Here is a 24,370-nt window from a genome sequence, read left to right as displayed (position 1 = left end):
CCCTTAGCTTATGGACCTTAGGCCCATTAATCCACTAAGTCCATGTTTTATTGTTAAGTCCATATCCATTAAGCCTACCATCTCTCATTTTAATTTATTATTTATTATTATACGACGATTAAATAACAAACTTTATTTAAATATTTCTTTATCTATTATTTCTAAAAGTCAGACGTTACATTTGTTAATCTCTTTTAATTTATAATCCAATAACAATTCGGTTATCGGGTAATTTTAGTTAACAGCAAAGGTTTGGTCACCCAAACGACATCCAACATCCAATAATGGAGTATGTTATATATCTTCATCATCTTAAATAAATATCCACATGCCTCGTTGTAATCCACTCTCACCACACCATGGATTATCTCCTCGTCACCATCACACTCCTACTCACCGCCACTTATTTCCGCCGCACCACCACCAACCTCCCACCCACAAACTTCCCAAACCTCCCCATCATCGGCCACCTCTACTTACTAAAACCACCACTCCACAAAACACTCGCCACAGTCTCCACCAACCACGGTCCCCATCCTCTTCCTCCACTTCAGGTCCCGCATGGTCCTGTTAATCTCCTCTCCTACCGCAGCCGAAGAATGCTTCACCAAAAATGACATCGTTTTTGCCAATCGCCATCGTCTTCTCGCCGGCAAGATCCTCGGCTACAACTACACCAGCTTCCGGTGGGCCCTGTACGGCACCCACTGGCGTAACCTTCGCCGGATATCCACCGTCAAAATATTATCTTCTCACCGGTTAAACGAGTTCCACGACATACGTGCGGATGAAGCAAGAATTTTAATCCAGAAGCTGACGTCAGCATGCGGTGAGAATGATCCTGTGATCGATTTGAGTTTGGTGTTTCATGAGATGACCTTGAATATGATGATGAGAATGATATCCGGGAAGAGGTTTTTATTCGGGAATAATAATAATGATGATGATGATGATGAGGAGGAAGAGGGGAAGCGGTTTAAGGAGATAGTGAAGGAGTCGTTTCGGGTGTCGGGTGCTTCGAATTTAGGCGATCATTTGCCGGTTTTGAAGTGGTTGGGAGTTACGGGATTGGAGAAGAAGATGGTTGTGTTGCAGGGGAAGAGGGATTCATTTATTCAAGGGTTGATTGATCAGCTTAGAAATGTGAAGCAGGAAGAAACTGAAACTAATAATAATATGGAGAAGAAGAACAACACCATGATTGAAGTGTTGTTGCAGCTTAAAGAAGATGGTCTTGAATACTACACTGATAAACTTATCAAAAGCTTTGTGCTGGTAAGATATATATATATATATATATATATATATATATATATATTAGAAGTCAATATTGTCTCAATCTTTTCCTTCTCTATTTTCGATATTTTAGTTATTAATTGATTGTGTTTGATTGTATTTCTATTTTGCTTCCCCTTGTATATATGGGGATTGCATCTCATTGTAATTAGTTGATCAATATCAATAAACACATTATCACTCTTGGTACTGATTTCATCATGGTATCAGAATGGTTTTTTACCACTCTTTAAACAAATCAACCCTAACCCTAAATATCAAAGCAGCCGACGCCACCCATGGCTGGCGATGCAAACGCCAACATGGATCCTGCACCCGGATCAGTGGGACCTGATGTAAACTCACCCCTCTATGTTCATCCCTCCGATTATCCGAAACAGCTTCACGTAAACGAAACCCTTAATGACCACAACTACAACGACTGGACACATGAGATGTTGAACTTTCTGTTCGCCAAAAACAGAGTCTCGTTTGTTGATGGCACTCTCAAGAAACCAGAAAACAACTCCGCAGATCAAATGCACTGGAGGCGTGCTGATGCTATGGTAAAGGGGTGGCTCACCACCACCATGGAAAAAGAGATACGAAACAGTGTGAAATATGCTGGAACTGCTTATGAGATCTGGTCAGATCTCCTTGAACGTTTCGGTAAAGATAATGCTCTGAGAGCTTACGAATTGAAGCTCGCCTTAACCAGCATGCAGCAAGCGGGATCAACCGTTTCAGCATACTTCACAAAGCTCCGTGGCATTTGGGACGAGATTGATTCAGTCGTATCCGTACCCAGATGCGTTTGTAATGGGTGCACCTGTGATATTGGAAACAGGTTAACCGATGCAAAAGACAAAGATAGGCTTTATGAGTTCCTTATGGGACTAGATAATGAGTTTGGTGTGATTAAAACTCAGATCTTGGCAACTAAACCTACACCAAGCTTGAACAACGTATTTCATCTAGTTAAAAACGATGAAAACCAAAGGTCTATCTCTTTAGACAGAAAGCCGAATGAAGCTGCCGCTTTCAAGGCCTCCTTTCAATATCGTCGAGATGGTAGTGGCAATCGGGATGCGACAAAACGTGACAAGGCTGTGGTGAAGGATCCAAAACGAAGTGATGTCGTTGAACATTGCACTCATTGCGGTAGAGATGGCCATAACAAAGACGGATGTTTTAAGAAGATTGGGTACCCGGAGTGGTGGCCGGGTAATAAGGCAAAGCGAGAAGGTGGCAAGGCTGCCTATGTTGAAGCTAACTCAAGCCCTATTCCTGGTCTCACAAAAGAACAATACGAGACACTCTTGAAGACTTTTGCGGGAGACAATAATCAAAAGGATGACCCGTCACGTATGTCCAGCTTTGCAGGCAACGAAGAAAGGGAAGGTGAGTGGGTAATGGACTCGGGGGCCACTGAGCACATTACCTATGATCCAGACTTTCTTTATAATAACATTAAAAGCAACTTTGAGGCACCGGTCATTATTGCTAATGGCACTAAGGTGCTAGTTAAAGGAAAGGGCGACGGTGCCCTAAAGGGGGGTACCAAAATAAATAAAATTTTATATGTTCCTGAATTTACTTGCAACCTTCTTTCTGTGGGAAAGTTAGCAAACGATTTACAATGTGTTGTCTCATTTTTTCTCTGATTTTTTCGTGATGCAGAAGCTTCGTACAAAGAGCTTGATTAGTGCGGGGCAATACCGGGAAGGTCTATATCGGATAGGGATGATGAGGAACAACAGGGTGGCAATGGCGGTGAAAAATAGCATATGGCACAACAGGTTGGGACATGCTTCTGATGAAAAACTCAAACATTAGTTTCCTTAAAAGTGTTTCATTCAATAAGTTGTGTGATTCCTGTTCCAAGGCTAAACACAAGAGACTTTCTTTTCCAAATAGTACTATTAAGACAATTGGGTGTTTTGATTTAATACATTGTGAAATTTGGGGCAGATATCGAACACCCTCTTTTACTGGTGCAAGGTATTTTTTGACCAATGTTGATGATTATAGTAGAGCTATTTGGGTTTTCTTGCTAAGGCACAAAAATGAAGCCAGTACGTACATAAAGGATTTTCAAAAAATGGTTAAAACACAATTTGGAAAAGTTGTTAAAAGAATTAGGTGTGATAACGGTGGGGAGTTCACATCAAATGAAATGATATTTTTTTTACAAGGAGAATAGGATAATTCTTGAAACTACTTTCCCCCACACATCGCAACAAAATGGTGTCATCGAAAGAAAACATCGACATCTTCTCGAAACAGCCCGTGCCTTAAGGTTTGAGGCAAAGTTACCAAAATATTTTTGGGGGGAATGTGTTCTAACGGCTACATATATAATCAATCGCTTACCCTCTAAGGTCCTTGGAAATAAAACGCCATTTGAATTGCTTCACAACTAAAAACCCGACTACAACTTTATGAGGGTTTTCGGTTGTTTGGCATACTATAAAAACACCAACACCAAAGGGGACAAGTTTGAAATGAGAGGGAGACCCGGTGTTTTCTTGGGCTACCCACCAGGAACAAAAGGTTATAAAATTTATGATTTAGAAAGCAAAAGGGTAACTATCTCGAGAGAGGTTGTCTTTCACGAGGAGAATTTTCCGTTTGGTCAAATCATTCCTAATTGTGATAATGATGATATGTTCGAGCAAGATAATTCATTTACTGAAGATGTCATGGCCCAGCCAAGTTCTAGGTCCACTTCCCAAACGCTAGAAATGAGAAATGATGATTTAGACACAAGTGAGCCTCATCACCAACCTGATTCTCCACAATCACAAATGAATGGGCCAACAAATGAAACTGGACCGACACCCAATGAAGATTCTGGGGTGGACCTTCATGACCCAAATGAAAGTGAAAATGATGAAAGTGAAAATGGCATTGAATCTCAGGTCCACGATTCCGCTATTGGGTTCGAGCGGGCCCAACGAAGCAGAAGCCAACCTGCACGATTAAAGGACTTTCACGTTGATCTTCCCCCATCCATAGATCCGACCCGGCTTGCACCACGTCAAGGCTCTTCAACGGTATACCCTCTCTCTAATTATGTTTCTTATGATAATTTTTCCAACACTCATAAAATTTTCCTAGCAACCATCACCACCAATGATGAGCCTAAGACTTTCAATAAAAAATGAAAAATGGAAAGATGCCATGGAGAGGGAAATACGAGCTCTTGAAAAGAACGGCACATAGACTCTAGAAAGTTTACCGAAAGGAAAACGAGCTATAGATTCCAAGTGGGTCTACAAAATAAAGTATAAACCAAATGGTGAGGTGGAACGATACAAGGCACTGTTGGTAGCGAAAGGATTCACGCAACAAGAGGGAGTCGATTATCATGATACCTTTGCCCCAGTGGCTAAACTTGTCACGGTTCGAACGCTTCTAGCTGTAGCCACAAAAAGGAATTGGATCATTCACCAAATTGATGTAAACAATGCCTTTCTTCACGGGGATCTGAGTAAAGAACTTTACATGAAAATTCCCCAAGGTTTTTCTAAAGAAGGAGAAACCAGAGTTTGCCGTTTGAAGAAATCCCTTTATGGTTTAAAGCAGGCTTCTCGGAACTGGTATCAAAAGTTTACTGCTTCCCTCCTTAGTCTTGGTTATAAACAGTCGAAGGCCGATTACTCTCTGTTTATATACAAACAGAAGGATGTGTTTGTGGCAGCCTTGATATACGTGGACGACGTTGTTATTGTTGAAATAATCGTGACAGAATACAGGCTCTAAAGGACGAGATGAATAAAAGATTTAGTATTAAAGATTTGAGACCCCTTAAATATTTTCTTGGCATCGAAGCAACACGAACTTCCGAGGGGCTGGTTTTGAGCCAACACAAATACACGCTTGATATTCTCAAAGATTGTGAGCTAGAAGGATGTTGACCTAGCTCTTTTCCGATTGAACCACATTTGAAACTCGATAAGGGAGAATCAGAACCAGCAGTCGATAACAGCCAATATCGTCGACTGGTGGGTCGTTTACTTTATTTACAAGTTACTCGTCCGGATATTACCTATGCGGTCAATGTCTTGAGTCAGTTCATGTCTGACCCCAGACAAAACCACTTGGATGCTGCCCATCGTGTCCTTCGTTATCTTAAAACTACACCGGGACAAGGAATCCTTCTTCCGATTGAGGGAGGTTATCAACTCGAAGCATACTCTGATGCAGATTGTCTTGGTTGTCCATTCATGAGACGCTCTCGTACCGGGTACGTTCTCCTCTTAGGAGGAGCTCCGATTTCTTGGAAAACAAAGAAACAAATTGTCGTATCACGTTCTTCCGCTGAAGCAGAATATCGCTCCATGGCTTCTACTGTTAGTGACATTTTATGGATGCGTTGGCTTCTACAACAATTAGATGTTCCTGTTGCAGGACCTACCCCTTTATTTTGTGATAATCAGGCAGCTCGACACATAGCTAATAATCCGGTATTTCACGAGAGAGCTAAGCATGTGGAAATGGATTGTTATTTTGTTTGTGAACGGGTTGAAAGCAAAGAAATTAGTCCATATCCGGTCACAACCAAGATGCAAGTTGCTGATATTTTAACAAAAGGAATGGCCGCACCCCAACTTAATTTTCTACTTGGCAAGTTGGGTGTTGTCAACTTACACACTCTAACTTGAGAGGGAGTATTAGAAGTCAATATTGTCTCAATCTTTTCCTTCTCTATTTCCGATATTTTAGTTATTAATTGATTGTGTTTGATTGTATTTCCTTTTTGCTTCCCCTTGTATATATGGGGATTGCATCTCATTGTAATTAGTTGATCAATATCAATAAACACATTATCACTCTTGGTACCGATTTCATCAATATATATATATATATAGGGGTGGGTTCTAATGAAAACTCCTCTTAAAGAGAAAACTTAAAAACTCTTGAAAACTTCTAAAAAACTATTTTTAACTTTTTTTTAAAATTTTTTTTGAAGTTTCTTTTTTTCCATTATTCTTATATGTTGTTATTGGTTCCAAAAAAAAATTGTTGGTAACCTCGTCGGTATAGTGCGCATGTGAATAGTGTGCATTGCATATATGCAAAAGTGTTTGTATTGCATAGAATACAACACTATTGCACATATTTGATACACACAATTGTATATATGCAATGTAAGACTAATACACACATCGAATACACATTAGTACGTATGTGTAATACAACATTAACGCACATGTGCACCACATCGACTTTTATTTTATTATTATTAACACTACTACACATATACAATACACAAATATTGAATATATGCAATAAAACACTATTAAACTCAAAAATACATAGTAATACACATGTGTAATACAAATGTATCGCACAGTAATGTGTATGTGCATTACAGCGGTTTTTTTTATTTTTTTTTAATTTTTTTTATATTTTTCGAGTGAAATATGAGAAAATATAAGAATAATGGCTAAAACAGAGTTTTGAAAATATTTTTTTATTTTTAATTAAAAATAATTCTTTAGGAGTTTTTAAGTTTTCTCTTTAAATGTGAGTTTTCTCTTGATCCTCTCCCTATATATATATATATATATATATATAGGGGTGGATCCAGTGAAAACTTCTCTTAAAGAGAAAACTTAAAAACTCCAAAAAACACCTAAAAACTATTTTTAACTTTTTAAAAAAAAAATTTTTTGAAGTTTCTGTTTTTTCATTATTCTTATATTTTGTTATTGGTTCAAAAAAAAAACCTTTTCGGTAACCTCGTCGGTGTAGTGCACACGTGTAATGGTGTGCGCTGCATGTATGCAAAAGTGTTTGTATTGCATAGTATACAATACTATTGCACATATTTGATACACACTATTGTATATATGCAATATAAGACTAATACACACATCGATTACACATTAGTACGTATGTGTAATACAACATTAACGCACATGTGCACTACATCGGCTTTTATTTTATTATTATTTTTTTCCATATAATACAACACTACTACACATATACAATACACAAATATTGAATATATACAACTAAGCACTATTGAACTTAAAAATACATAGTAATACACATGTATAATACAACGGTTTCGCACAGTAATACGTATGTGCATTACAGCGGGTTTTTTTTTAATTTTTTTTTTCGAGTGAAGGGGACCAAAATATAAGAATAATGGCAAAAACAGAAATTTAAAAATATTTTTTATATTTAATTAAAAATAATTCTTTAGGAGTTTTTAAGTTTTCTCCCTAAAGATGAGTTTTCTTTTGATCCTCTCCTTCCAACAATCTCCTATATATATATATAGTTCATTTCAGAAGTGTTTTTAGTGTGAGAAGTGCGAGAAGAGATTCTGGCCAATCAGAAGTTTTCTTTTTAATTTTGGATTATTCAATTATAGAAATATATTAGTAAAAAGTTTAGGAGTTTCTTTTAGTAATTAATACTAATTAATGTTAAGTTAAAAATGATTATACATTTATTTTTATTTTTTAATTTGATTTAATGTTTAAACAATTTATAAAACAAAACCATCATACTCATATTATAAAAAATATAAATATATTAACCATCATAAAAACAAATACCTACACAAATCATAATATTAACCTACACATACAAAAACTAGTTCATGTTATCACCTACACAGATCACAATATTTATATGCGTGTACATATCTAGTTCATGTTAACCTACACAAATCACAATAATAACCTACATATACAAACTTACTTCATGTTATAGCCTACCCATTTGTCTTTACCTACACATATCAGAATATTAACCAACATAAACAAACCTTGTTCATGATATCACATACAATTAATAGTATTAACCTAAACTTGTAAAATATTCGCAATGTAGGAACACATCATATTTTTTATAATTTTAATTATTTTATAATCTATCTTTTTGTGTAGGCAAATACGAGTTATGTGTACATGAATATTATTTATATGTAGGTGAAAACAAAATAAACTAGCAAGCTGTGTAGGTGAATACGATATATGTGTAGGTAAATACTAGTTATGTGTTGGTGAAAAATAAAATAAACAAAATTAGTGTAGGAGAAATAAGTTGTGTTGGTAAATACGAGTTATATTTTGATAAAAATAAAAATAACTAACAGTTTGTATAATTGAATATGAGCTATGTGTAGATTATTATGTTACTTGTGTAGGTGATCAATTTAATACAATTCACCTTCGTATACATTTTTTTATATGTAGGTAATAGATAGTTCAAATGTGTAACTTTCTACTAGAATTAATGTGGAGAATATTTTAGCTGTAATTAAAGGAATTAATGCATTGAACAAATTAGAGATAATCAATTGTTGAGATCGACTTCTCGCACTTCTCGCTATAATATCACTTCTCGCATGATCCATCCCATATATATATATATATATATATATATATATGATCCTCCTCCTCCTACCACTACTACTTAATATTCTAATAACAATAACAATAAATGTTTGAAATCAAGGGGTGTAAACGAGCCAAGCTGACCCGTTAATGGGATGCTCTAGATCAGCTTGTTAAAAACTTGAATCGAGTTAAGTTTAAATGAGATTGAGCTTGAGCTTTTATAAAGGCTCGCTTAATAAACTAGTTCGAGCCAAAGTTTCACATATTAAGCTTGAGCAGGCTTGCGAGCCTAAATGAGATTTTTATCGATATAAATTTTATTTAATATAATAGCTATTATTATATTTAAGTATATGATAATTTAATCAACACTTATATATTATATTATATATAAAAAATTGTAATTAGAAATATATGTAAATAATTAATAAATTATAAAAGAATCGAGCTGGACCTTGACAAATTATTCACGAGCCTAAACCAGCCAGGGCTTAGCTCCGCTCATTCGCCTACTGAAATCTGAACTGAATATTTGAATTGTATATATTATGTTTGATGGGCAGAATCTGTTGTCAGCTGGTACGGATACTTCAACTGCAACAATGGAATGGGCTTTCTCCTTATTGCTGAACCATAAACATGTGCTAAAGAAGGCCCGAGAAGAAATCGATACACAAGTAGGACAAAACCGGCTTGTTAATGAGTCAGATATGGCCAACTTGCCTTACCTTCTATGTATTGTGAACGAGACTATGCGAATGTACCCTGCGGGCCCGTTACTAGTACCTCACGAGTCATCGGATGATTGTGTTGTTGCAGGCTATCACGTGCCACGTGGGACCATGTTTATTGGCAATCAATGGGCTATACATCATGACCCTGAGTTGTGGAGTGAGCATGAGGTGTTTAAGCCAGAATGGTTTGAAAGGTTAGAAGGTAATGCAAGAGATGGGTTCAGGTTTACGTTCATGCCATTTGTGATAGGGTTAGAAACCGTAAGGAGAAAGAAAACTAAGAGACAGAGATTATTTACTCAAATTCTAGATACCCTTCAGTAGGTTCTATTCATTCATTATATAAAACTAGATTTACAACTGGACCCCCCACAAGTGAAAACAAACCATAATACATCCCTATAGAATGCAAAGTACTTAAAACCCAAATAAACTAAAAACGAAACGTATCAATACTCCACCCTTAAAAGATTCTTGACCCCAAGAATTAAAAAAAAAGATAAATAATAATAAAAAATAAATAAACTGCAGAATCCGTGCACTCTTTGGGTCAACCCGTTCCATGGTGGACGCCACTTGAATCTTCCGTTAGCATTTGGAGCAGTTTTATTGGCACGCCACGTTGGGTGTGGGGTGCACTTGTGTTCCATGGCTATAACTTTAAAAATATAACAACCCTTGCATTCAGACCGATACCCCATAGCTCGAAGAATTAAAGCCATTTTCCCATAGCATATTATAGTTGGTTTTCCTGATGTAGTGTCTTTGAGTGTTTCTACAAACTTCTTAGCCCTTAGCTCTTGCAAAAGAATAGTTGTTGCATGAACTGTTAGTAGTAAAACTTAGGCAGAGGCTCAATAAAGGCACCAATTCTCCTTACTTCATATTTAACTCCATCATACCATGCTAAGACTAAGCAAATTTCAGCAACTAGGAAAAACTTAACTAATGTCCCCTTGAATTGTTGTGAAATTAACCTGATAATAGACTGCCCTTGATGCAAACACTCAGATGACTTGAAGAGAAAAACCCAAAACTGCAAGTCATATTCTTTATTCTCGATCGATGCTCTCTAGTGTGCTTTTCCATTGACTGGTTGACTGGACGATCTTGAAATTTTAGTTGATGCTTGGTAAACTTAGCATATAAAGTAACCTATTTCTTGTGAGAAAGTGTATGCTCAACATCTCCTTTATTTCTTTTGAGCAAATATGAATGTACTACCAAATACAACCTCACTACCACTTGTGCAAAAGTCGCATAATTTTGACCCAGGTATGAAAGATGTTTTTCTTTAAAAGTGGACACCCTTACAAGCTTACCACATTCTGCTGCAATCTGAATATATTTTTCATGTATATCATTTTGAGCTGTAGAAGTAGAAATATTTAGTACATCCTTTGAAAATAGGCAGGCACCAAATCTTAGCACGCCACACTCAATGCCTAATGCTACTCGGGTATGATTTCTCAATGCAATCTCTGGAATCATCTGTGAAATCAGATATAGGTACTGTTGTATTATGTTAATGAGTGGTGCATCACCTTTTGAAAACCTAAATTTATCCCTGTCCACCGTGTTCAGGTTTCTACCACTCTTACATTCAACAAAGGGTGTATGTGGAATGTTACTGTCCTATACCATGTACCATACCATTTCAAAATAAGTTTTCTTTTTATAGGCAATATAATCATTCCAAACCTTTTTAATTTGTTGGTTTACTCGAGTAACATTTTCAAAGGTGACATCAAAAATATGCCCATCATGCATGGTCAAGATATCTCCACATTTGATAATTTCAAACCACTTATAATAAGTGCACCAAAAATTCAAGCCCATTATAATATGCAACCAGCTCTGGTGTAGACAAAAGCCATGAAAATAAAGGAAGGGAAGACTTTGTAAAAGCCCTTCTAAGATAATTTTGACACTCTATAATTTGATTTTCCATTTGTGCCACATATACACCCAAGCTTTCATCTTGAAGAGATCCTGGTCTGTCGCATCAGGAATCAATAAAAGTAGTAATGCTTCTTTTATTATTTCCTGGTGACACGCTCCTAACTTGACACCCATAATAACATCATCAAAAGTACCCACAAATTGGAAACCATAATCATTCCTACTTGAATTCTCAGTTCGTCCCCAACCTGTATCACTCCAATAATAATTCAAACGTTTCGTCCATTTCCATGAAGCTTTTTTTTTCGTTAAAGTTAAACCCAAGACTTGAACATTTTCATCAGATTTAACCTGATTATCTGACATGAAACTGAACTTAACTAACCAGGGGCTGAATTGCACATTCCCATAAATTTTATTTTGTATATCCGGATCTAAAACACCAATTTCACGTTGAACGTTCATGTGTGTAACAACCCAATGTTCCTGATTAGTATCAAATAAAACACCAATTGTTTCTTGAATCTTATCCCTAATATCATATTCATCCATAGCTTCTTTAAACTCGTCACCCACTCTTTTATGCATTTCATCGAACACCTTGTGGGCAGTTTTAATTTCGCTACTTTCATTATCACTAGGGGTAACAAAACTATTTTCTTGTTGATAAACATATGTGCTCACCTGAGAATATGTTGACACTTCTTGTATCCGGGCTAAAGAAAACGCCTCCTTCAAAGTTAAATTGCTTCCGATATTATGGTGCCCCTTAAGAACTTCAGCGATTTCTGGTTTAAGACCATATATGAAGAGATGTACTGCATAGACTTCGCAGACGTTCACGGTATTAAACCTGGCCTCGAATGTATCACAGTACTCTTGGACTGTTCCTTCTTGATTGAGGGATAAAACCTCCTCCCAATCATTTTCCATTGAATTAATTCGTGATTCTTTTGCAATATATGTTGTTGATGCAGAAGAACCGTTTGTTGCCCTGCTGTGTGTAGCCCACCGGTCAGGAGGATAGATTGGCTCTGATACCCTTGATAGGGTTAGAAACCGTAAGGAGAAAGAAAACTAAGAGACAGAAGATTTACTCAAATTCTAGATACCTTCCAGTAGGTTCTATTCATTCATTATATAAAACTAGATTTACAACTAGACCCCCCACAAGTAAAAACAAACCATAATACATCTCTATAGAATGCAAAGTACTTAAAACCCAAATAAACTAAAAACGACACGTATCATTTGGGTTTGGAAGGATACTCCTAAAGGAAGAGTTAGCCATGCGGTTGGTTGGGTTAACCTTGGGGTTGCTTATACAATGTTTTAATTGGGAAAGAGTTAGTGAAGAGATGATTGATATGACCGAAGGTCCCGGGCTCACCATGCCCAAGGCTCAACCATTAATAGCTAAGTGTAGCCCGCGTCCAGTGACTCAACATTTAGTATCAGGCTTGAGCTAACATGATGCACCACCTGTTATCGCATTTGTGAATTGTGATTACATGTTAATCTTTACCGTCGATTGTCGTTATATCAATATATATACTTTTAAACTGTTATTGAAGTGCCACAATGATTCTTTTTCTTTGAAGATTGTTGTAAATCACACACCAACAAATAAGTAAAATCATAATAAGACTGAGATTGCAATCAACAATAACATACACCACCTAACATGTAAAACCAATTCATAGTCTCATACTAACAAAACGATCTATGTATCATACACTATGAACCAAAACAACCAAAAATCCGACCTTTATAGCTTATATAAAGGAGCAAAGTCAGTCAATCCTTCTAGAAATCAAAAGGCAAGCCCTCTTCTAATCAGCATTAAGTTGTGAATGTGATCTTCATTTACATTTATCCTAAGCAAAACTCTTATTCTTTGACATCGTCAAAAAAAGAAGGCGGCATTGCTGATGGAGATGACAATTCAGATACGCATTTGAACTGTGTTACAAAAAAGTCAAAACATGTAATCAGATGAAAGAACACAAAAGGCATGTTATAAATCATAACTTCATAAGAGTGTTGCACATACCTTATGTTGCTTGTATTTTTCTCTAACTGCCACTAAATTGCCGGCCCTTCTACCCGATTGCAGATCATGTAAAATTTGAACGCATTCTTTCAAGTCAGATGGCTTATATCCAGAGTGTTTCTCCAAAGCAGAGTTCTGCAATTGTGATTATATATTATTATTATTATTATTATTATTATTATTATTATTATTATTATTATTATTATTATTATTATTATTATTATTATTATAAACAGCTACAAATGGTTTTTTAATTCAAATGGAGTGAATTTGTGCTGTGAATCCTCACCCATGGATGTGACCTCGGTTTGAGAGTGAATCTTGAAAGAAATATAACCGACGCAGCCACCATTGAAGGTAGAAACTTGAGACACCCATACTCTAATAAGCTCAACTCGGCCAAATAATAACCCAAGAACTCTAATTGCAATTTGGGTGTCTGTAATTCACAAAGTTAAATAAATTAGCATTTTAACATACAAATTGGCAACTTAATCAAGAAAACAAAGAACCGAAAAGGAAATGGAGCTTACTTCATAATCTTCTTGAGCAACAATGGTAATCCTCCTGTTAATCAACAAATCAAAAGAGTAACACAAGTTAGTTAACGAATGCATAATGTCACATTAAAATTATAATAATTTTCAGATTATTAATAGCTTTAATTCATACCTAAGGAAAGACTTTACTGTGGGATTTCCCATCTCAAATTTAAGAGCTTTAAGCACATCGGCTTCCATTGTCACAACTTCTTGCTTCGTGTAGGTATTATCCGTGATGTAACAGAAATCTTCGGTGTGCGGGGGGCTAATTTCCTCATATTTTCTATTCATATTCAATAACCAAACATTCAAACTCATTTCACCAACAAAAGCATATTAACCACAAAACATTAAAGCACTTACGAAGCGATGAGCATCGAAGAAACACCAAGGAGTTGAAGCCGCTTTCGGTTAAGAACATTCACTGATAAGAATCTATCAATGTAGGAAATAGTAAGATACAACGTATCCGAAAGAAGCTTATACTCCTCAGCAACTTCAACCAGCCAATCAACCAATACACCCCTCATATTCACACCAACATCCTTCTGCACTTTCTCAATGTAATCCGCCTTCGCTCGTCTATTCGCCTCTCTCTAAATTCACAATCATATTAAACCCTAAGTCAGCAATCGAACCAATCGAAAACAAAATATTAAAAATACATAACTGAAAAACATAGCCCACCTCCATGTTATGAAGATAATCATAAATATCAGTAACATAAGCTTCACACATCTGCGGATCACTTGATTTCTCATCAACGAACTCAATTTTCACTTTGGGCTTTTTCGATCCGCATTTCAGCTTCTGGGCCTTACCCGGAACGGATCTCGACACCCGATTATTCGAGATCTCACCCAAAACCACTCGAGTTCTCTTCACCGGCTGCAACTGAGATTCAATAGCTTCCATGGCTCTCTTCTTTGCCATTCGTGTAACCCTCTTGTTGTTCTCTTGGTCATCCATTTGATTGATGTTTTTGTTCAATAGAGATGCTGGAGGAGATGGTGAAAGTGTGTGAAAAATGGTGTGGGTTTAAAGAAGGAATATACCGCCATTTGTGATGAGTTTCAAAACAATTTCAATTTTCGGAAAATTTGCAAGAGCGAATGTGTTTTTGGACGAATGGGAGTAAGACACGTGGGAAAGTAAGTAATAGGGTTCGGATTGATGAGGTGGTGTGTAAAAGAAGAGTACAAAATTTCAGATTTGATTGAGAAATTTGAGCGCTTACTTGAAATAATTCATTTTCAGTTTACAAGTTTTAACTTTTCCATGTCCTGCTTTTCAGTTTTTCATTAATCAGAGCTTCCCTCTAATGATTATTTTGTTGTGAAATACTGGCTAATATAAATATAAATATTTTTTATTTAAAAATTATTAAGCTTGCGTTTTGAGAGGGGTCGTTGGTGGTTGTGACAGACATAGGAAGCTTTTTCACATGGGCATAAATTTTTAAGGGTTTTTTTTTCAATCACTATATAATAATTTTTTTCGGTCGGGCTCAGGTCGGGTTAGATTAAAAAAAGGATAATCAAACTAAAATAAGTGGTGGAACTAGAAGCGTTTAACCGAAGGGTCATCGTGTATATTTTTATAGAATCAGGGTATAATAATAAATCTTTTATTGATTCAAAATAGATAGACAAAGTAATAACGTAAAAGAATTTATAAAATTAAAATCTAAACATTTCTAAACTACATTAAACACACTAAGACAGTAAGAGTAAATAAATGAAAGGCAAAACCAAAACAAATAAGAGAATTGTTATAAGTTTTTGTTACAAAATATTACATTGATTTGCATAAAAGCATGTTTTACCTATTAAAATGGAAATATGTCATGGCGAAACAAATTGCAGCTAGAATTAATTTGTGTTGTGGGTGTATCAGTATTACAATGATTTGTACAAAATTGTGTTTTACTTGTTAATACAAAAATAAGTAATGGCGGGCCAACTTGTCATCAAGCTTAGTTTAGGTTGTGAATTTTGCATAAAAACGTGCTTTACCTGTTAATACGAAAATACACCATGACAGGCCAAATTGCCGTCGAGCTTAATTTGGGTTATGGGCTTATCAGTATTACACTGATTTACATAAAAAAATGTTTAATCTCAATGTTTTACATTTTAAAGTTGCGAACTCATCAACTTTTTATAGCTGACCGTTTTAAACCCATGTTTTCATATCAAGATAGAAAAAGGTTGATATGCTTATGTTTGAGAGTGTAGTTTTTGGATGACATATATATTTGGTACTGTTTAAGTTGGCTCAATTGTTAATGTGTCCAAAAGCCCAAACCTTTGTGATAGTTATCATGAAATGAAATGTGTATTTGGTTTATTCTCGTTAAACGATGTGTTGTGAAACTATAATTCGTCACATCTTGTTTTTCCGATTTAACGAGGTTTAACAATATATCATAGCTTTCAGTTTATTATTTATTCATCTTCTTGTTTATGATTGCTTATATGGCACATAATCACCCGTCTCAAACAGCTCTATAAAAAAACGAGGTTGAAATCAAAATCTAGGGGAATATCAATGTTGGCAAACGCTAAAATTTAAATGTTTTGTGTGTTGCTTTTGAATAATTTAAATATTTCTTGTATTACATTTAGATATTTTACTTTGTTTTGTTCGAATATTTATCCATTGTATGATATTATATTTATCAAATTTTGAATATAATGTTTATAGAAAAACAAAATGAAAAAGATAAATTTAAAAAAAAAGTAGAAGTTTTTTGAAAAAGACCCGAAAATTTCATACCAAAATATGTACATAACAAAAATCAACGAAGTTGATCACGAAAACCGTAGCAAATTTCCAGCCTGACTATAGCAAAAGTTATACATGAAATCCGTAGTTGGAACTTTGTAGCTAAAATATTCGTTGTTAAAGTCCGTAGTTGAAAACTGTAAAAGAAATTTGTACCTAAAGGTGTGTAGCTAAAAACCGTAGCAAAACTCGGTAGTTAAAAAACCATAGCAAAATTTTGTAGCTAAAAGTTCATTACTAAAATCGGTAGCAAAATTTGGTAGCTAAAGTCCATAGCAAACAGTTATGTAGCAAAATTCGTAGCTAAAATAGCTATATCACTTTTTACAGTTAAATCTGTAGCAAAAATGATTCCGTAGCAAATAAATTAGCTAAAGAACTTTTAGCAACGAACCAAATCCATAGTAAAATGGGTGTTTGCTACGAATTTGACCATAGCAAATACATATTTTATGTTTTGTACATTTGGTACACGTTTTTCACAAGACTTCACATACTCTCATTGATTTTTTATTAGGATACTACTAGGGACACCCAAACACCCCCAATATGCCCCGTAAGATAACTGAGCTTGGGTTAACGGAGTTAACGTGAGAATGCGGGGTGTCACATTATCCCCTTGTTGAAAGATTTTTCATCCCGAAATTTGATATGTTATGCTAAGTGAATCAGTAGACTCCTCATCTATACGTATGATCAAAATGAACCAAGTAGACATCGCGTCTATAGATTAGTGCCGCTAATGTTTAGGGCGGTGTTGCAAATGTTTAAAAAAAATATGTTGTCAAAGGATCAACAATAAACTCGTGTATTCACTCTTGAAAGATATAGATGGACGTGCATAGTTTGATTCAATTACAATAATAGGGTGAATAACTACAATCAAAACACAATATAAATCGTGATGTAGTAGTATGATTTCATAGTCGAATGATTACATGAAGAATACTCACACATACCGACATACACACGTGAACACTCGCCACACCGGGAGAGCTCTTCCCAAGGCGAAACTCTCTAAGAGCATTCACAATAGCTGCTTTATAATTATGCGAGAGAGATCTCTAAATTTTTAGAGGGTTGTCAGTGGTTATGAGCGGAGGAGAAAAAAATTTTAAAGAGATAAAATTTGGAGTAATTTGGAGGAACACTATTCATCCTCTATTATTTTATTATACAGGATTATTGGACTTTAATAATCCTAACTTTTATCTATTGGCCAGTGATAAACTCAACTTTACATGTAATTTCTGGCAATCCTAACTTTAAAAAAAATGATTTTTTTAAGAAACTAGTTAAGCATTCTCAAGTTATTCCCTATTTATAACAATAAGAAAACATCATATTTCTTTTCTTTTGTTTAGCTTTTGTCCCTCTTTCACTAACAACCATTTTAAGAAAATATTAAAAAATTATAAGGTGTGAAATATATAAACTCAAATTAACTTTAAGCATTTTCTCTATTTTCTCACAATCACTCATAACCATACTGTATAATTAAAAAAAACTCATATATATATATATATATATATATATATATAAGAAATGGTCTGAAAATGCTCTTATATATTCAAGATATATACCGTTATAGCTATGTAAAAAAGATTTATTAGATTTTAATAATCCTAGCTTTTATCTATTGGCCAGTAGTAAACCCAACTTTAAATGTAATTTCTGACAATCCCAACTTTTAATCTATTTTCCTTTAACAAACCTAAGCTAACGAAAGATCAACTCCGTTAATTTTTATTTTTTTTTGACTGCACCGCCTATGTAGCTGCTTTATGTGTTATTCACACACATATACATACAGCCTCTGTGTACCGCAGGTCACCACCAACCTCATCCACCATCGCTGCCGGCCACCACTCACCTTCATTGTCACCCACACCCACTACCAACCATGAGCAACAACAACAAACCCCATCATCTTCCTCCATCAGTCGAATCGTTCCATGTAAGAGTTAAATTACCGGAATTGATTAACTGGAGCGAGTATAATCCGGAGCGTAACATTTTACTGATGGTGAAATTTTTGCCAGGGAGTAAGGTATCGTATCAATAGGGTTTTCAAACGAGGTCCAAATTGAAGCGTTGTTGTTTCAGATAACGAGGTTACCTGAATCGGCGAGAGCGGCGGTAGTGGCGCCGCGCCCGACGGTGCTAGATTGCAAACGACGATGCCGAAAGAGCTATTAACGAGGCACAGATTGTCGTCTGGGAGGAAAGTGATGGTGGCGATTGAATCCGCTACTCCGGTGTAATCATCGGAAAACATTGGATTTGAAAGTACGAGGAAAAGTTGTGATAGTGGTGGTCGTTGTCACCTGTTAGTGGTGGAGAGAGGAGATGGTGGTGGTGACTATGGAGGAGGAGATGGGTGGTGGTGGTAGGTTGTTTGTATGTATACTGTTATCTTTTTTTCCACGTCTGCAATATACATGTCAGCAATTTGTCACATAAATGGTCCTAGTCAGCAAAAAATTAACGAGGTTAGTCTTTCGTTAGTTTGGGATTATTGGAAGAAACTAAGGTCTTATTCGTTTCAAGGATTTGGAAAGAATTATAAGGAATGAGATTTTAAATCTCATGAATTGATATATTCATTTCATTAAATGAAAGAATGAGAATGGAAACTAAATCCCACATTTCATAGGATTTAAAATCCCATCTATTTTATAAGGATTGTTATGAAAAATAAAGGATTGTTTTATTAACCCTAATCTAAGAGTGGCAAATGGGTTGGGTTAGGTCGAAACAGGTCATGGGTTGGAACGGGTTAGGGTCGGAACGGGTCAACTAAAAAAATAGTTGTTTTGGTTCGGTCGGAACGGGTTAGAGTCAAAAGGTTCGGGTCAAAACGAGTTTCGGGTCGGGTTTTTTTTTTAAGAACGAGGGCAAAGACGGAAACGTTTTAGTTTTTTTACATTTTTCGTTTTTGAGTTATGATTTTTTTATTAATTTTTTTGAATTTTTTTTGGAGGGGTTTTTATTAACAATAAAAACCCCTCAAAAAAAATTTCAAAAAAATTAATAAAAAAATCATAACTCAAAATATAAATCAAAAACGAAAAATGTAAAAAAACGAAAACGTTTCCTTCGTTGTCCTCGTTTTTCAAAAAAAAAACCCGAGAATGAAAAAGATTCCAATTCCAATACATATTAACCAAATGAAAAGGATTCTCAAACATTCCATTCCATTCCAAATCCAATTCCAATTCCAATTCCTAATCCTTTAAAAAAAGTCCGTAAAACAAACGAACCCTAAGTTTAAAGTTGAGATTGTTATAAATTACATTTAAAGTTGGGCTTACCGCCGGCTATAGATGAAAGTTGGAATTATTAAAATCCAATAAACCTTTTTGGTTTATTGGCAATCCCAACATAAAAACATCATCCTTTGCCATGGGTTACCAACGGAGCAACTTTGTAATGTACTGGTAAGACAAACTACAAATTATGAAAGGGTGCTGCTAAACGTACCCCCTCCATACTTATTTTACTAAATGTGCCCTCTATGAACTTATCAAATTAATTACCATTTTCCTTTAACATTATATAAATACATATTAGCCCCTCCAACATTTTGTTTTCAATTAATATCCTCCACTCATATATCAAAACTATCAAGTTGTTATTATTAGTTTATTTTTATTATTATTAATATTTTAAATATTATTAATATTTTTTTATATTTTTAATAGTATCAATATTAGTATTAGTCACACACACATAATATAATAATGTATTGACTCCGATAATAATAAATATTATTATGATGATCAAGAACCATAAACACAAAAATAGAGAAAAAAAATCAAACTTTATATTTTTTGATTTAGTATTTTAAAGGGAGACCATAAGATGAAAAAATATTAGAGGGGAGTAATATGTTAAATAAAATTGTTAAAGGGATTGAATGTATAGGGGAGGAGGTTTCACAAGTAAAAGAATGGATACGTTTAGCCTAACCCTTTAATCATTAAAGTTAATTTTAAATAACAATAAATACATTACAGTAACAGAAAATGCACAACACATGGGATGTGCCGAAAATAAATTACAATTAACTAACCGACAATACTTTGAGTGGTAGCGTTACATGTCAATAAAGTATTCGGTGATTGATATTATTTCCCGTATGTGGAGGAGTAACATTATTTAATGGAATGGGATTATTAATTCTCCTCCACATATTTCCCGTATGTGGAGGAGTAACATTATTTAGAAAGAAAAAAAAGATAAATAGCATATTGTTTAATTGAAAAATAATAATAAAAATATAAAAAAGTATTGTTTACTTTAATTGGAGAGGATAAATGGCGTAATTATAAAGATTAAGATATATGACCTGATGAGAATGAATGCTCTCATGTAACCTTTTCTTTATTATAAACTACGTTAGAACCCGTGCGATACACGGGCTGGTAACAAAACAAAAACAACAAAAAGATATTCTTCGTTTATATTCGTTCAATTATGTTCATTTGTGTTTGTGAACTGTTCGTTTAGATTTTAAATGAATGAGCATGAATACGCTCATTTTTTAAACGAATGAACATGAGCACAAATACTTGTCCGATTAGGCGTTCATGTTTGTTTCAAGCTAAATGAGTGAACACGAACATGCCCATATTCGTGTTCGTTCGATTAGTTTAAAGTTAGATGAACACAAATACTTGATTTGAACGATGTGCATATATGATATATTATTAAGCTTAAGTTGTAATAATAACATGGGTAGCCCAAGGCTTCTTGAGCCGGATGTGGGCTCATAAGCCACCCAGGAGTGAATTTAATGAAAAAAAATTGCATGAAAACGGATAGAAGAGGAATCTAATGCAAGCTTGTTTGGTTTAAAGTACATGGTGTAAAAATCAGCAATTATTCCTTTTAACGAATACAAATATCAGGTCAGAATTTACTTTTTTTTTACAAGTACAACTGCAAACACGCACTATACACAAGTCCTTGCTGCAATCATAGCCTGAGCAAACAATGCTACTGAAAACTGAAACTTTATATAAACTAACATACACTAATTGGTCAAGCAAAAAGACAAATTCGACGTTCTAAACAACAATATCCAAATCAACCAAACCGTACACCCTCATGCAATAGAAATAAACAAACCAAAAGACATCGAGTAATCATATGGTTCATGTAAATGTTACAGCGCGGAAAATTGTAGCATGTCATAAAACGTTATAACTGAATGCATGCGCGATGAGAAAAGGACACTTTCCAAAACAAATACAAAGTTACCCTGCATCAAAGGTGCACAAGTGATACAATTAATCATGCATGTGTGTGTAATTTTGTAACAACATATCTCCAAGATAAAATGATCATAATATTTTGTTTAATAAACTTTACGTACACAAAGTTAAAATTGAAGAATGGAAAAAACATTACCTATTATAATTGGAATTCAAAGGCACAAAGTCGGCATAAAGTATTGTATTTGCATAACAAAGACTTCGTATCCGAATCAAGTATCTGGATTTCGTTCTCAAAGGTCTTGCATCCGTTAGTTGGATAATAGATCTCCTTACAATGTAACTGCTGAACTCACATCTTAGAATACATTTTCAATGAATTCCTTAATCGTGAATATAATTTCATTTAAGAAACAAACCGCTAAATAAAATATAAAACAACATTTAGATCCTTTATATTTTGTACTAATATGGAAATTTAGTTCCTATCTCATAATCATATCCTTAACTTTTTAAAATTTTATAATCATATTTTTATAAGAAACACAAAAATATGAACAAAAGATACCTTTTCTTCGTGTCTGATTTGCAGAAAACCCCACTACAATTCAATCATGATTGATTATGAACATATGAGCTATTCTGTATGTCTCTGCATCCATCATTCATTAACATATTGAACACATAAATTAGGACCGGCGATTAATTATTGCATACACTAAATATAAATTACTCCGAATATACATGATAGAATCAAAAACCAGAAAATGGATCGATAAACATATCTCGAAGCACACTTCTACTCGGCTAACTTGATACTGAGCAAACCAAAACCCATAAAACGAAATCTATTTCCAACCATAAAAAGCAAAAATTAATCATATGAAACACCTTGTTTAATCCTCTAATCGATGATGAAGTCAGTGTGCAAATAATCCCTAAATGTAGCCAAGCAAAGAAGGTTAATAAACCTTGAAAGTAGCCTGCTTGAGTTTGAATAAATCGGATTAAATCAGTTGTTATAAACAAAGAAAGTAAAAGAAGGGGATAGCCGAGTGAGATACCAGATTGCTTATACCTTCAGAAGGATTGAAGAGGCGATTGGATATCACAGATTGAGAGAGCTAGGGATGGATGGATGGATGAGACGAATTGATAAAGATCGGTTAGGGTTTGTGAAAATGAGATCGAACGAAGAGTTTTCATATAATAAAAAACGGGTTATAATACTTAATCGGATCCCCGCTGGGTTTTCTAATAACCCATTTACTCATTTGGTAAGAGAGATGTGTGAGAATGCCACATGACATTTTAAAGCAATTTGGTAAAATGTAAAGGGTAGGATCCTATTTTTTTATTAGATAGGAAGATATTAAACTGAAAATGGTTAAACAAATCAAAATGACAACAATATGATATATGTGTGAATAATGTGATTTGTGGGGTGAGGGGTAAATAGGAGGTAGAAGAACTGGGAATTCTTATAAAGGACTATTGTTTGAAAATAGAACTTAATTGTGAATATTTTTGAAAACGTGAGATAAGAAATATGTTGTCTATATACACTTCATTTTCATTCATAGTAAAAATTTGCTTCGTATTGAAAAATATATAAAAAAACATTTCCTTAAAAGATAAAGAAATATTCTATCTACTACATTTAGAATTCAATGCACACCTATTTTCCAATATTTTCTCCAAACATATAAAAAATATTAATTTAAATTAATTCACATGCTACATATGCGAATTTTAATTCGTTTCCCCCTCTCTGTATTGATATTTACCATACCACCTCTTTTTTAGCCTAAATTTGTATTTATTTATCTAGACACATTGCAATCCTTTCGTTATTCTATTGGGTTACATTGCCATCCTTTAATTATTCCTATTCTATAAGTAAATAGGTAATTATATTATTTAAATAACAATGAAGAGAAACATAATCACAAAAATGCAACAAAACAATAATGCATTTGGTGGCTTTTCAAGACACTATTACCAACCGTTGTGTTCTTTCACTTTTTTCAAATAACTACCTTTTCTAACTGTAAAATCATAACTGCCATCCCACCCAAACCTATAAATACATCCCATATTCATCTATTCTCCACAATCCAAGTTAGCCTACACATATATGCTATATGCCTACATGCATTCTATCAATCATTACCATTGTGTACGTTAATTACCATAGTGATAATGGCTAACAAAATTAACATTTCTGAAAATTATTTAAAAACACCATTTGGCATGCATCTATTTGATGATCTTAAATATAATTTCTTTTTTAGTATAAACTTTTGTCGCGGGTGACTTAAAAAAACATTGTTTTGACAATCGAATAAGTTGTTTTATACTTTTTTAGTTAATTTTAATGACCATCACCGGGGCGTCGTGATCTCTCGAAGGAAACACTCTATATAAAAGGCATCTTATATCATTTTAGATGTTGTCCTCTATTTATCACTCAAATAATTGATTTGTTTACACA

At 34.5% G+C, this 24,370-nt stretch overlaps 1 protein-coding gene and 1 pseudogene across 2 annotated transcripts; one reads left to right on the top strand and one right to left on the bottom strand.

The window, feature by feature from the left end:
- Positions 1 to 359: 359 nt before the first annotated feature.
- LOC143612149 (cytochrome P450 81Q32-like) lies at positions 360 to 12,826 on the top strand (annotated as a pseudogene). The gene is made up of 4 exons (XR_013149901.1): positions 360 to 1,275; positions 9,203 to 9,624; positions 12,253 to 12,274; positions 12,553 to 12,826. The product of XR_013149901.1 is annotated as a cytochrome P450 81Q32-like (transcript).
- A 339-nt stretch (positions 12,827 to 13,165) lies between these two features.
- Positions 13,166 to 14,839, bottom strand: LOC143612153 (G2/mitotic-specific cyclin C13-1-like). Its single transcript, XM_077086204.1, has 7 exons — positions 14,558 to 14,839; positions 14,234 to 14,466; positions 14,001 to 14,153; positions 13,862 to 13,895; positions 13,618 to 13,767; positions 13,329 to 13,463; positions 13,166 to 13,237 (listed from the first exon to the last, which is right to left on the bottom strand). Exons 1-7 carry the CDS (start codon positions 14,837 to 14,839, stop codon positions 13,166 to 13,168), a joined length of 1,059 nt encoding a protein of 352 aa, XP_076942319.1.
- Positions 14,840 to 24,370: the final 9,531 nt, after the last annotated feature.

Source organism: Bidens hawaiensis, unplaced genomic scaffold, assembly GCF_021521415.1.
Source record: "Bidens hawaiensis isolate Kalapana, Puna unplaced genomic scaffold, B.hawaiensis_p1.1 tig00033696_1, whole genome shotgun sequence".
NCBI classification, from domain to species: domain Eukaryota; kingdom Viridiplantae; phylum Streptophyta; class Magnoliopsida; order Asterales; family Asteraceae; genus Bidens; species Bidens hawaiensis.
The sequence above is the reverse complement of the archived record's forward strand: the minus strand, read 5'-3'. Positions and strand labels throughout refer to the sequence as shown.

Coding starts and splice junctions, on each gene's coding strand:
- LOC143612153 (XM_077086204.1), bottom strand. CDS start 14,839: ATGGATGACCAAGAGAACAACAAGAGGGTTACACGAATGGCAAAGAAG. Junction 13,768..13,861: donor TTGCTCAAGAAGATTATGAA/GTAAGCTCCATT, acceptor TGTGAATTACAG/ACACCCAAATTGCAATTAGA. Junction 13,464..13,617: donor AACCGAGGTCACATCCATGG/GTGAGGATTCAC, acceptor TCACAATTGCAG/AACTCTGCTTTGGAGAAACA.